The sequence below is a fragment of the Heterodontus francisci genome, chromosome 22, assembly GCF_036365525.1.
Source record: "Heterodontus francisci isolate sHetFra1 chromosome 22, sHetFra1.hap1, whole genome shotgun sequence".
Lineage (NCBI taxonomy): Eukaryota > Metazoa > Chordata > Chondrichthyes > Heterodontiformes > Heterodontidae > Heterodontus > Heterodontus francisci.
Genome location: NC_090392.1, coordinates 32,694,688 through 32,709,696, shown reverse-complemented (window position 1 = coordinate 32,709,696; position 15,009 = coordinate 32,694,688). Strand labels below are relative to the sequence as shown.

General features: G+C 46.8%; 1 protein-coding gene across 1 annotated transcript; it reads right to left on the bottom strand.

The window, feature by feature from the left end:
• Window positions 1-2,136: 2,136 nt before the first annotated feature.
• LOC137381516 (probable G-protein coupled receptor 139) lies at window positions 2,137-8,418 on the bottom strand. The gene is made up of 4 exons (XM_068054215.1): window positions 8,312-8,418; window positions 7,678-7,825; window positions 3,877-4,046; window positions 2,137-3,073 (listed from the first exon to the last, which is right to left on the bottom strand). The coding sequence occupies exons 1-4, from the start codon at window positions 8,416-8,418 to the stop codon at window positions 2,137-2,139; spliced, it is 1,362 nt and encodes a 453-aa protein (XP_067910316.1).
• Window positions 8,419-15,009: the final 6,591 nt, after the last annotated feature.

Below are 15,009 nucleotides of genomic sequence, written 5' to 3'. Positions count from 1 at the left end.
AATCCTACTTTTTCCTGGTAAAAACAAAGCCAAGTCCAGGGGGTGGGCAGTGGTTAGCACCGCAACCTCACAGCTCCAGCGACCCGGGTTCAGTTCTGGGTACTGTCTGTGTGGCGTTTGCAAGTTCTCCCTGTGACCGCGTGGGTTTTCGCTGGGTGTTCTGGTTTCCTCCCACAGCCAAAGACTTGCAGGTTGATAGGTAAATTGGCCATTGTAAATTGCCTCTAGTGTAGGTAAGTGGTAAGAGAATTGCGGGGATGTGGTAGGGAATATGGGATTAATGTAGGATTAGTATAAATGGGTGGTTGATGGTCAGCACAGACTCGGTGGGCAGAAGGGCCTGTTTCAGTGCTTTATCGATCTGTGACTCCATACTTTGCTTCCTCTTGGTTAGGAAGTGACCCGAGTCCACATTGCCACCTCATTCATCCATTGTTTGTGCAGTTCCAATTCCAGAAAGACTGCTGGGTAATCATAGTTTGAGAGTCTGCAGCGTGACTCAGCCATTTCACCTTGAAAGCCCACGGGAGCTTTGCTTCTGCTCGAAAAAGACATTACTTTTTTTGTTATTATCCCACCTGAAGAGGTCAAAATTAATCCTCTGCTTTTGGTAAATAACCAATCACCAAAATCAGGAAGCAGGAAACTGTCTGTGATCCACAACAGTTTTATTATTAATCCACAATTCAGTACAAATCCCAGTTTCCACTCTTCCCTCCTGGACTGACCAGCTGTCCAGAAATAACTCACCTGACTGGGGAAAAACTCAGCCCATAAATACAGGCTGCAATGACCATCACCTACTCTCTATTAACTCTGAAGTATGTCCTGGTTAATTAAAGAGACCAGTATTTTCAACATTGTCAGTTGCCGCTCCAGGCTCTCAGAGGGTACATGATTCAGGGAGCTGTTTAAACACAGACACTGACTGAAACTTCACTGAAAGACAGATTTCCATTTCAACTGAGTGAGTCTTTCACCCCCAGGAGAGCCCAAAGACCCTTTTACCCTCACAGGACAGCCCAAAGACCCTTTTACCCCCACAGGACATCCCAAAGACCCTTTCACCCCACACCGCAGAACATCCCAAAAACCCTAAAGTGAAGCACTCCCTCAGTACCGCCCCTCTTGACAGTGAAGCGCTCCCTCAGTACAGATCCTCTGACAGTGCAACACTCCATCACCAGTGACACTCTGCCAGTGCAACGCTGCCTCATTACTGCCTCTCTGAAAGTGCAGTGCTCCCTCAGTACTGACCCTCCGACAGTACAGCAATCCCTCTGTACTGGCACTGTGACAGTGCAGTGTTCCCTCATTACTGACCATCCGACCGAGCAGCACTCCCACCTACGTCCGTGACTCTTCTGACGCCCTACTTCATTTTGACAATTACCAGTTTCCTGGCCCTAACCGCCTCCTCTTCACTATGGACGTCCAATCTCTCTACACCTCCATCCCCCACCAGGACAGTTTGAGGGCTCTCCACTTCTTCCTTGATGAGAGGCCCAACCAGTCCCCATCCACCACCACCCTCCTCTGCCTGGCTGAACTTGTTCTCACATTGAACAACTTCTCCTCCAACTCCACTCACTTCCTTCAAGTAAAAGGTGTTGCTATGGGTACCCACATGAGTCCTAGTTATGCACACCTTTTTGTGGGATATGTCAAACATTCCTTGTTCCAGTCCTACTCAGGCCCCACTCCCCCAACTCTTTTTCCATTACATCGATGACTGTATCGGTGCCCGAGAGAGAGACCACAGCGACTGGGCAGGGGGAATAGAAGTGAGACGGATGCAACAAAGTGACTCCAAAATTAAGTAAGATAATAATCAATTCACACAAGAAGATTTCCAGCATCTACAGCATTTTGGCTTTTGGAAGAAGAATTTTTTGACTTTCTGAGCAGATGTGAGGAGATGAGATTTGAACTCGTGGAGGTGGAGGAGCGATTGCAGCTGCTGTTTCTCCTCCTGTCCTGCAGTGGGCGCTCTCCGTCTCCTCCAGCCTTCTCCCTCCACCGTTGGGGGTATTTTCAGATCCCCAGCGATTCCTGGTGTTGTTCAGTTGCTGGAAATCTGGGGATAAATATTCCATTCATGGACTGGAAACACTGGGACCTGTCTCTGGGCTGCTCTCAGTGGTTTTGTTTATTAATTAATTGAATCATTGAAGTAACTGGATATTTCACCGCATTCTTGAACTGATCTCTGAACTTGGACTGAGTCACCCCATAAATAAATGTGTTTGTGCAGCAACTTAAAACCTGCAGCATATCTCCGACTTTTTCAAATATATATTCAGAATGGCTGTAATCCCCTGGATCTGTTCCTGTAAGGCTATAATATAAGAAATTTATAACATACATCATCCACAGAAGTATGAAGCTGCCGGATATGGTGAAGAGTAAAATCACAGACTTCCTTCTGCTCTCCATCTCTGGGTCACTGCGATTCTCTCCCTTGCTCTGTCCCCTCAGTCCCTTACGGACTCGATTGGCAATTAAAATGTGTCTGACTGTCAGAGCGTTGAGCAACAGAATGAAAGCAAATGGGAGCAATGGGGTTAAAACTGTATTAAACCAGTCAAATCCCACCCATCCAGGTTCAGTATAATAGCTTGGCTTGTCAATACAGAACCACAGTATATTGTCAATTATCTCTCCAGGTTCAAATGTAAAGTAAAAGGGGATGTTTTGTAAACAGAGCAGAATGCAGGATGTTGCTAGAACCACAGCCGCAGTTTTCTCGGTGCAATATTTAGTTTTCAGCTTCTGGCAACAAATGGCCACAAATCGATCAAAGGAGAAAGTGACAGTGAACCAGACAGAACAGTCTGTAGCTTCAAAACGGAGGGCAGCCATAACACTACACACAGGGGTGATGTTCAGGAAAGATTCTGAGAAATAATAATCACTGATCATATACAGTATGACGTCAATGATAATTACCAATAGATCTGCCGTTGCCATGGCCACCAGGTAGCGAGTGGTGCAGGTGGAGAGTCCGCATTTTCCCCGGGACAGGATCACAATCGCCAGTAAATTAACTGTAAGAGAGAGAAGGGAAAAGAGACTGGAAATTCTTGATCATTCTCCGTGTCTGACCCAGACAGTAAGGGCAGGATTTTAGCAACAAAAATGTGTGAGTCAGAAATTAAACCTTCCCACTTCCGGATTTAATGGAGTTGGGACAGGGAGCAGGGTAGACAACTGCTCTCAGGAGGAGGGTTCGTAATTTAAATATTTTAATAGGTCTGCAAGTCTCTGATTTAATCTGTTTTCCAGGTTCAACTGTGTCCGGCTGGGTTTCCCAGGCCTCTGGAAAGCAGCAGATGAAGGGAGACAAGGACAATTTCAGACAGATGGTAAGTGCCTTTTCAGCACTGCTTGTGGGCCAGGAAGACGAGCAGTCCCTGTGCCCCCCAATGCCCCCATCCATCAGAGTATTAGCCCGCTCCATACAATGACCCCCAGCCCACGGGATCAGACCCACTCCATGGGATCACTAATTTCTCCATTCCACCCATCCCCGTCAGACACTCTTCCCAGGATTGGACCACCCCCATCCCAGATCAGGCACACCCTCCCCAATCCTGGGATCAAACCACTCCCGGATCAGATAGTCTTGCCAGATTTGGATAACTCACATCCAGGGATCAGACATCCCCCTCCCCAGACATTTTCTCTTTGGGATCAGAGCACACCCCAATCCCAGGATCGGACACAAACTGGTTTTGACATTTTCTCTGGAGTTGGGATACAGACCCGCCTAGGATTGGACTCGCTCGGGGTCGGGAATGAGACCTAGCTACCCCTGCAACCTGCTCTGGAGTTCTCCCTGTCTGACTGGAAGCCAAGTTTTTCAGTCAGGCTGACTTCAGGGCGGGGAACCTGTCAATGATAAAAGACACCGGCTGTGGAGTTAAAGCCTCATAGAATGCTGGGAGAAACCTGAACTTCTGCCCCCTGCCTGCATAACACTCCTGCCCATTAATATCCAGGTCTAAGTATTGGAGCAAAAACAAAATCCTGGGACTGCTGTAAATCTGATAAAAATAGGAGAATGTTGAAAACACTCAGCAGGTCAGAGAGCACCTGTGGAGAGAGAAACAGAGTGAACATTTCAGGTCAACAGCCTTTCATCAGAACTGGAAGATATTAGAGATTAACAGTTTTAAAGCAGTGATGAAGCCAGTGAAAAGTGGTGTTTAGGGGGAGGAAAGAACAAAGGGGATGGTCTGTAGTCGGGTGGAGGGCAGGAGTAATTCAATGATAAAAGGGATGATGGTGTAAGGCGAATGGGACAATTAAAGAAACTAAACATGGGTCCAGAGGAGAGTAAATGGTTGCAGCATGTTACGACCAAGTGAGCAATGTGTCGAGGGGTCTCTTGCTGTCTTCACCTGGTATTATTGTAACAGGGTTTAATGTTAAACACATTGTGTTTTAACCTCCCACTTTATGAATCCTTGTTCAAAACTTTCCAATTATAAGGCAAAGAAATAAGCACAAACAGGCTTTCAATTGGTTTAAAGAAGGAAGATGAAATTTATGAAACCTTAAACTTAAAATCTAATATGGTTCACGCCTACGGATGTACAATGTGCCCACGCTAGCATGCACATGTGATATAAACATGCAGATAGGGACAGAAAAGAGCAGAGGAAAAGATAAGTAGAACAGTTTGAGGGAATATCTTGTTACTGTTTCTCGAGCTCGCTGTAGTCCTTGATTGAAGATATGTTCTTACGTTTCATTGGTGCCCAGTAGTCTTCTTAAAAACGTTGTTCATGTAGGGAATTGTTCTCTCTTTGAGTTTCATGTGTTCTCACAAGAGTCAGTTCCGTGGGTAGATATGAGGGCAGGCAGACAGGAGAGGAGATGTTCTCAATTCCACAAACACACAGCATTCTGAGTTCAAAATCTGTTTTTCAGTTTAAAACAGCCCCAGTTGGCCAGCAGGTGGTCATGTGACTGATTGGTTTGACCGGGTCTCTTTCTGTGTATTGGGGCAGGGTCTGGCTCCCTTTGTTTCCACATTGTCTGGTACTATTCAAATGTCGTTCCAGTCAGGAACTTGTAAATTTTAAGTTTTAATGTTCAAGTGGTGAAATATTGTGTGCCTCAGTCTTGGCAGGTGGGGTTTGCCTGACAACTCCACACCCAGGGAATGTAATGTGATTTGAAGACCAACAGTGCATTTTATTGCAGAGTTTGAGAGAAATATAAGATATAGAAAGAAAAACCATGCATTTCTCTCATTCATTTCCATTCCTTCACCAATCTTAAGCTTATTAAAAATGGTCTGTTCTAGGTGCCAGGGCTGCTTTATTTTTCCCTTTATTTCCCCTCAGGAGAGTTAGTGGGGGTGAGGGCGGGTCTATCCTGAACTCCCTGAGTCATGCAAAGACTTTTGGCTTCAGTGGCTGGGTGGTTCCCTTTTCCTCTGACTGTGGGGGAGGAGTCTTTATTACTCTCCCCTTTGTTCTCTGAGACAATCCTACCTGGAGGTATTTGTGCAGATGTAATGATTCTCCTGTGACACTTTGAATAGGTGAGGCATCACCCTCACGGTTTCTCTGCCTCCTAGAGATCTCTCTGTGTCTCTGCAGGTTCCTGTAAATGCTGTTTGCAACTCTGGTGAGATGCTTCTAGATTCTGCAGTCGCATCGGAGGATGTGGAGTCTAACTTTTCACATTTTTCGGGTTTGTTTGACCGGGCAGTAAGGGATTTCATCTGGGATTCTTCCAAGACTTTATTTAACCTGCCCTCTGGGTCACTTTTTCCCTTTCTCTTTCTAAACTTTTGCCAGCCATCTGCCTGCCTGTCTGCTTTTGTTCTCAGCGGAGGACTCTTACAGTTCACCAGCCCTCTGCTGGAGGGTCCTCCAAACACCGGTACAGGATTGAGGGGTGCAGGTTTCACTGTCGGTTGGGGTTTCCCCTCAACCTGGCACATGTAGCAACTCCTGCAGTACTCCACCACAACTTTGTGGAGTTTTGGCCAGTCAAACTACTTTCTTATGCGGGCTTTGGTCTTTCATATACCGGCATGTACAGCCACTGTCGTCCTTGTGGGCCCTTCTTAATATTTCTCTCCAGTCCCTCTGTGGCACCACTAACTGGTGAACTACTGTCCACTCCTTGCTATCAGGTCTGTGAGGAGAACTCCATTTCCTCATCAGTACCTCATTCTTTAAATATTGGCAATCAGGAACTCCCTCAGCTTCACTTTCAGACTGGGTAGCCTGTGCTAACTCTCGCAATACTGGGTTGGCTGGCTGAGCCTCAGCAAGGGAAAATCCATTTAATTCATTCCCTGGGTCTCCTAACTTTCCAAAGAAAGTCTTGGACAGGCAGACCTCATGGTCACTTTCCTACAGAGCCAATGCAGTCTCCTCTGGGGGAGCTGGTTTGATCATGGCCTGATCTACTACACATTCAGGGACTCTGCAGGGGACCGTCTCGGGCCACTGCCCTGTCTCTCTGACCTCCTGTGGTCTTTCTTTCACTACTGGGGTGGCGGGTTGGGGGGGGTGCCGGCTACCGCCTTCACCCCCGCCAGTTCATTACTGAGGAGCAGCTCAAACCCGTCCACAGGCAAACTAGGGACAATCCCTACGGTCACCAGTCCTGAAACTAGGTCGCACTCCAGCTGCACCTGGTGTACAGGGACAGACATACACTGCCCTCCAATACATTCACCACCATTTTGGTGTTCACTGCGCTCTCTGGGGGAAAGGTCAGGCCTTTTCCCACTAAAAGGGATCTGGTGGCCCCTGTGTCCCTGAGAATCACTTTGGGCTTGCTTGCCCCACTCAAGGAACATGGGGTTACTTTCCCTTCAAATACAAAACCCAGATAACCTTCGGGAATCCTATTAACGTTTCCTGCACTGGCCGTAGTAAGCTTCCTGGTTGCACCTTTACTGCAGTCAAAGCCACAGCCTGTTCCGTGTTTTCCATCAGGCCCTCGCCTTCATTGAGTGGGTGTGCCCTGATTCACCTTCTGGTTTCCCCTTTAGTTTCCAGCAGTCAGCTTTTAAATGCCCTGCCTTGTTACAATGACAGCACGCAGGTCTCAGGGTCTCACTCTTGTTCACAGCATCTTCCTTTTTGGCTCGAGGAGTGCTCCCTGTGTTTCCTGCTTTCCTTTCTCTTCCAGGACTGCCTGGGAAAATATCACCTTCCCATCCTTTGTCCTTTTCGGATTTGTGGGGATTACTAGGAAAGGTTCTTCACTGGGAAACCGACTTATATATTAAAGCAAACTCATTGACCAGAACGGCAGCTTGCCAGGCTCCCTGAACCTGCTGCTCTTCGACATGAGTTTTTATTGAGAATGGGAGAGAGTTTTTAAATTCCTCTAATAGGATTACTTCTCTGAGAGTCTCATAGCTGAGTTGTATTTTTAAAGCCCTCAGCCACTGGTCAAAAGCCAGCTGCTTGCTTCTTTCAAACTCCAGGTAAGTTTGATGAGCTTGCTTTTTGAGGGTACTATACTTTTGGCGCTAGGCTTCAGGTATTAATTCATATGCTCTGAGGATAGCATTTTGGTCAGTTCATAGTTTGATGAACTCTTGTCTGGGAGCAAGGAATAAACCTCATGGGCTTTTCCAGTTAGTTTGCTTTGTAGTAAAAGAGACCAGGTTTCAGCTGGCCATTTTAGCAGCCTTGCCAGTTTCTTGAAGGACACAAAAAACACTTCCACATCTTCCTCATTGAAGTTTGGAATTATTTGGGTGAGTTTTAGCGATCTTGTACCCAGTCCTGAATTCTGATCCTCCATATTGGCCATGCTTTCACTAGGGTTACTCTGTCGCCCCCTAGTTAATTCAAGCCACTTCAACTCTCATTTTTGGCACTCTTTCTGGAATATTCTTTCTCTCTCTCCCTCTCCTCTCTCTCTCTCGTTTCTTCTCCTGTCCTTCTCTCTCTCCCTCTCCTGCCTTTCATTTTCTTCACAAAGAACAGTACAGCACAGGAACAGGCCATTCGGCCCTCCAAGCCTGCGCCGATCATGATGCCTGTCTAAAGTAAAACCTTCTACACTTCCGGGGTCCGTATCCCTCTATTCCCATCCTATTCATGTATTTGTCAAGTTGCCTCTTAAACGTCGCTATCGTACCTGCTTCCACCACCTTCCCCGGCAGCAAGTTCCAGGCACTCACTCACTCACCACCCTTTTGGAAGGCTCTTTCTTTCTCACTCTCCTGCCTCTCTCTCTCTCTTTTTCTCTTTCCACAAATTCAAGTTTCCTCTGTTCCAGTTGTATCTTTGCGAACAATACCCTGTCGGATTCTGCTTCTAACCCTGTTTCTACTTCTTCAGATTCAAGGGAAAAATGGTTGGCCACTAGTCTCAGGAGTTCAGAATTCCGAGCCTTGCCACGGACAGTGATCCCACACTGCTCAGCCATTTTTCTCAACTCCTCCATAGACAGTGTTTTTAACTTATCCCAAGTTACTTCACCCTGGCTTGGAGAGCTACTAGCTTCAGTTGCAGACATGTTATTATTCAATCACACACAACCACAAGACAACCTGTATTGATTTGTTCTTTTTGATTGGGAACAATTTGGCTTCCCACTTCAATTTAACTTTGTTTGTCTGTGGGCAACAATCCGAATGCTAGCACCCAATTTCAGTTATGACAAGTTGATCAATGTGTCTCGGGGTCTTTTGCTGTCTTCACCTGGTCTTATTGTAACAGGGTTTAGTTTTAAACACATGGTGTTTTGAGCTCCCCTTTAGGGTCATCGAGTTATACAGTACAGAAACAGGCCCTCCGGCCCATCGTATCTTTGCCGGCCATCAAGCACCTAACTATTTTAATCCCATTTTCCAGCACTTGGCCCGTAGCCTTGTGTGCTCTGGCATTTCAAGTGCTCATCCAAATACTTCTTAAATATTGTAAGGGTTCCTGCCTCCACCACCACTCACTGAAAAGATTTTTCTTCAAATCCCCTCTAAACCTCTTGCCCTTGACCTTAAATCTATACCCCCTGGTTCGTGACACCTCCGCTAAGGGAAAATGTTTCTTCCTATCTAACCTATCAATGCCCCTCATAATTTTGTATACCTCAATCATGTCCCCCCTCAGCCTTCTCTGCTCTAAGGAAAACAACCCTAGCCTTTTCAGTCTCTCTTCATAGCTGAAATGTTCCAGCCCAGGCAACATCCTGGTGAATCTCCCCTGCACCCTCTCCAGTGCAATCACATCCTTCCTATAGTGTGGTGCCCAGAACTGTACACAGTACTCCAGCTGTGGCCGAACTAGCGTTTTACACAACTCCATCATAAACTCCCTGCTTTTATATTTGAAGCTTTGGCTAATAAAGGCAAGTATCCCATATGCCTTCCTAACCACCTTATCTACCTGTGCTGCTGCCTTCAGTGATCTATGGACAAGTACACCAAGGTCCCTCTGACCTTCTGTACTTCCTCGGGTCCTACCATCCATTGTATATTCCCTTTCCTTGTTAGTCCTCCCAAAATGCATCACCTTACACTTCTCAGAATTAAATCCCATTTCCCACTGCTCCGCCCATCTTACCAGCCCATCTCTATCGTCCTGTATCATCCTAAGGCTTTCCTCCTCACTATTTACGACACCACCAAGTTTTGTGTCATCTGCAAGCTTACCGATCATACCTCCTACATTCACCTCTAAATCATTAATGTACACTGCAAACAGCAAGGGTCCCAGCACCAATCCCTGTGGTGTACCACTTGTCACAGGCTTCCACTCGCAAAAACAGCCCTCGACCATTATCGTCTGCCTGCTGCACTAAGTCAATTTTGGATCCAATTTGCCAAATTGCCCTGGACCCCATGGGCTCGTACCTTCTTCACCAATCTCCCATGCGGGACCTTATCAAAAGCTTTACTGCTGTCCATGTAGACTACATCAACTGCTTTACCCTGATCTACACATCTAGTCACCGCCTCGAAAAATACAATCCCTGCCTCTCCAAGTGGAGATTAATCCTGTCCCTCAGAATTTTTTCCAATAGCTTCCCAACCACTGATGTTAGACTCACCGGCCTAAAATTACCTGGTTTATCCCTGCTACCCTCCTTGAATAATGTCACCACATTCGCTGTCCTCTGGCACCTCTCCTGTGGCCAGAGAAGATGTGAAAATTTGTGTCAGAGCCCCTGCTATCTCCTCCCTTGCCTCACATAGCAGCCTGGGATACATCTCATCCATTTTTAAGTTCAGTAAAACAGCTAATAGCTCCTCCCCTTCAATGCTAATATGTTCAAGTAAATTACAATCTGCCTCTCTGATCTCTACACCTACATCGTCCTTCTCCGTAGTGAACACAGATAAAAAGTAATCACTTAAAACCTCACCTACGTCCTCTGACTCCACACACAGATTTGCGCTTTGGTCCCTAATGGGCCCAACACTTGCTCTGCTTATCCTCTTCCCTTAAGATTTTCCTTTATCTTGCCCGCCAGTGTTTTTTTATATCCACTCTTTATTTTATTTTTATTTAGAGATACAGCACTGAAACAGGCCCTTCGGCCCACCGAGTCTGTGCCGACCATCAACCACCCATTTATACTAATCCTACACTCATCCCATATTCCTACCACTTCCCCACCTGTCTCTATATTCCCCTACCATCTACACTATGGGCAATTTATAAAGACCAATTTACCAATCAACCTTGAAGTCTTTGGTGGTGGAAGGAAACCGGAGTACCCGGCGAAAATGAAAACCCACGCAGACGCAGGGAGAACTTGCAAACTCCACACAGGCAGTACCCAGAATTGAATCCGGGTCGCTGGAGCTGTGACGCTGTGGTGCTACCCACTGCGCCAGTGTTCCGCCCGTAAATTTCCTCTCCTAATTACTTTTTAAAGTCCCCACTACACTTTCTATACTCCTCTTGCCCTCATTGGAGCGAAGAAGGATGAGAGGTGACTTGTGGCTATCCCCTCTCGAACAAGTATACCGTTTTGGATACTGTTGGGGGGGATGGCTTATCAGGGGAAAACAGCAGCAGCCAGAGCAGTGGCACCACGGCTGGCACTGTTGTTCAGCAGGGAGGGACAAAGCGCAGAAGAGCAATAGTTATCGGGGACTCTATATTCAGGGGCACAGATAGGCACTTCTGTGGACGTGAAAGAGACTCCAGGATGGTATGTTGCCTCCCTGGTGCCAGGGTCAAGGATGTCTCTGAACGGACAGAGGGCGTTCTGAAGGGGGAGGGTGAACAGCCAGAGGTTGTGGTACACATCGGTACCAATGACATAGGCAGAACGAGTGATGAAGTCCTGCAGGGGGAGTTTAGGGAGTTAGGTTGTAAGTTAAAAAACAGGACCTCTAGGGTTGTAATCTCTGGATTACTCCCTGTGCCACGTGCTAGTGAGGCTAGAAATAGGAACATGGTGCTGCTAAACACGTGGCTGAGCAGCTGGTGTAGAAGGGAGGGTTTCAGATATCTGGACCATTGGGCTCTCTTCAGGGACAGATGGGACCTGTACAAGAAGGATGGTTTGCATCTAAACTGGAAGGGCACGAATATCCTGGCTGCAAGGTTTGCTGGCATCACTTGGGAGGGTTTAAACTAGTGTGGCAGGGGGGTGGGAACCAGAGCAGTAGGACAGCTAGTGAAGTAAATGAGGAGGACATAGTAAATAAGGCCAGTAGGACTAAGAGGAAGAGCAGGCAGGGAGATGTAGCTGAGCACAGCGGGACTTGTGGTATGAAGTGCATTTGTTTCAATGCGACAAGTATAACAGTTAAGGCAGATGAACTTAGAGCTTGGATTAGTTCTTGGAAATATGATGTTGTTGCTCTTACAGAGACTTGGTTGAGGGAAGGGCAGGATTGGCAGCTAAATGTTCTAGGATTTAGAAACTTCAGGCGGGATAGAGGGGGATGTAAAAGGGGTGGGGGAGTTGCATTACTGGTTAAGGAGAATATCACAGCTGTACTGCGGGAGGACACCTCAGAGAGTTCATGCAGCGAGGCAATATGGGTGGAGCTCAGGAATAGGAAGGGTGCAGTCATGATGTTGGGGGTTTACTACAGGGCTCCCAAAAGCCAGTGGGAGGTAGAGGAGCAGATATGGAGACAGATTTTGGAAAGATGTAAAGGTAACAGGGTTGCAGTGGTGGGTGATTTTAACTTCCTCAATATCGACTGGGACTCACTTAGTGCTAGGGGCTTGGATGGGGCAGATTTGTGAAGAGCATCCAGGAGGGCTTCTTGAAACAGTATGTAGATAGTCCAACTAGGGATGGGGCCATTCTGGACCTGGTATTGGGGAATGAGGCCGGCCAGGTGGTCGAAGTTTCAGTCGGGGAACATTTCAGGAGCAGTGACCATAATTCCATAAGTTTTAAGGTACTTGTGGATAAGGATAAGAGTAGTCCTCGGGTGAAGGTGCTAAATTGGGGGAAGGCTAATTATAACAATATTAGGCAGGAACGGAATAAATTAGATTGGGGGCGGCTGTTTGAGGATAAATCAACATCTGACATGTGGGAGTCTTTCAAAAGTCAGTTGATTAGAATCCAGGACCAGCATGTTCCTGTGAGGAAGAAAGACAAGTTTGGCAAGTTTCGGGAAGCTTGGATAACGAGAGATATTGTGAGCCTAGTCAAAAAGAAAAAGGAAGCATTTGTAAGGGCTGGAAGGCTGGGAACAGACGAAGCACTTGAGGAATATAAAGACAGTCGGAAGGAACTTAAGCAAGTAGTTAACAGGGCTAAAAGGGGTCATGAAAAGTCATTGGCAAACAGAATTAAGGAAAATCCCAAGGCTTTTTATCCATATATAAAGAGCAACAGGGAAAGGGTTGGCCCACTCAAGGACAGAAATGGGAATCTATGTGTGGAGCCAGAGGAAATGGGTGAGGTGCTAAATGAGTACTTTGCATCAGTATTCACCAAGGAGAAGGACTTGGTGGATGATGAGCCTAGGGAAGGGAGTGCAGATAGTCTCAGTCATCTCATTATCAAAAAGGAGGAGGTGTTGGGTGTCTTGCAAAGCATTAAGGTAGATAAGTCCCCAGGGCCTGATGCGATCTACACTAGAATACTGAGGGAGGCAAGGGCAGAAATTGCTGGGGCCTTGTCAGAAATCTTTGCATCCCCATTGGCTACAGGCGAGGTCCCAGAGGACTGGAGAATAGCCAATGTTGTTCCTTTGTTTAAGATGGGTGGTGAGGATAATCCAGGAAATTATAGGCCGGTGAGCCTTACGTCAGTGATAGGGAAACTATTAGAGAGGATTCTTCGGGACAGGATTTACTCCCATTTGGAAACAAACAAACTTATTAGCGAGAGACAGCATGGTTTTGTGAAGGGGAGGTCGTGTCTTACTAATTTGATTGAGTTTTTTGAGGATGTGACGAAGATAATTGATGAGGGAAGGGCGGTGGATGTTGTCTATATGGACTTTAGTAAAGACTTTGACAAGGTCTCGCACGGCAGACTGGTACAAAAGGTGAAGTCACATGGGATCAGAGGTGAGCTGGCAAGATGGATACAGAACTGGCTCAGTCACAGAAGACAGAGGGTAGCTTTGGAAGGGTGCTTTTCTGAATGGAGGGCTGTGACTAGTGGTGTTCCGCAGGGATCAGCGCTGGGACCTTTGCTGTTTGTAGCATATATAAATGATTTGGAGGAAAATGTAGCTGGTCTGATTAGTAAGTTTGTGGACGACACAAAGGTTGGTGGAGTTGCAGATAATGATGAGGATTGTTAGAGGATACAGCAGGAAATAGATCGGTTGGAGACTTGGGCGGAGAAATGGCAGATGGAGTTTAATCCGTACAAATGTGAGGTAATGCATTTTGGAAGGTCTAATGCAGGTGGGAAGTATACAGTAAATGGCAGAACCCTTAGGAGTATTGACAGGCAGAGAGATCTGGGCGTTTTGGTCCACAGGTCACTGAAAGTGGCAACGCAGGTGGATAAGGTATTCAAGAAGGCATACGGCATGCTTGCCTTCATCGGTCATGGCATAGAGTATAAAAATTGGCAAGTCATGTTGCAGCTGTCCAGAACCTTAGTTAGGCCACACTTAGAATATTGCGTGCAATTCTGGTCACCACACTACCAGAAGGACGTGGAGGCTTTGGAGAGGGTACAGAGGAGGTTTACTGGGATGTTGCCTGGTCTGGAGGGCATTAGCTATGAGGAGAGTTTGGAAAATCTCAGATTGTTTTCGCTGGAACGACGGAGGTGGAGGGGCGACATGATAGAGCTTTACAAAGTTATGAGCGGCATGGACAGAGTGGATAGTCAGAAACTTTTTCCCAGGGTGGAAGAGTCAGTTACTAGGGGACATAGGTTTAAGGTGCGAGGGGCAAAGTTTAGAGGGGATGTGCGAGGCAAGTTTTTTACACAGAGGGTGGTGAGTGCCTGGAACTTGCTGCCAGGGGAGGTGGTGGAAGCAGATATGATAGCGACGTTTAAGAAACATCTTGGCAAATATATGTATAGGAAGGGAATAGAGCGATACGGGCCCCAGAAGTGCAGAAGGTGTTAGTTTAGGCAGGCATCAAGATCGGCACAGGCTTGGAGGGCCGAATGGCCTGTTCCTGTGCTGTCCTGTTCTTTGTTCTTTGATGGAGGGGTACAAGATGATGAGAGACATAGATAGAGTGGATAGCTAGAGACCTTTTCCCAGGGCGGAAAGGGCTATCACCAGGGAGCATAATTTTAAAGTGATTGGAGGAAGGTTCAGGGGAGATGTCAGAGGTAGGTTCTTTACACAGAGAGTGTTGGGTGCGTGGAATGCACTGCCAGCGATGGTAGTAGAAGCAGATACATTAGGGACATTTAAGCGCTCTTGGATAGGTACATGGATCCTAGTAGAATGAATGGTATGCAGGTAGTTTGATCTTGGAGTAGGTTAAAAGGTCGGACCAACATCGTGGGCCGAAGGGCCTGTACTGTGCTGTACTGTTCTATGTTCTATGTTCTAGTGCCTCCACTGTTTTCATTGCTCCGAATCTGCCATATGCCTCCTTTTGTGTCCTGATC

Coding starts and splice junctions, on each gene's coding strand:
- LOC137381516 (XM_068054215.1), bottom strand. CDS start 8,418: ATGGCTGAGCAGTGTGGGATCACTGTCCGTGGCAAGGCTCGGAATTCT. Junction 4,047..7,677: donor TTGTGTCCTTCAAGAAACTG/GCAAGGCTGCTA, acceptor TATTTTTATCAG/ATTTACAGCAGTCCCAGGAT. Junction 3,074..3,876: donor GACAGGTTCCCCGCCCTGAA/GTCAGCCTGACT, acceptor AAGAATTTCCAG/TCTCTTTTCCCTTCTCTCTC.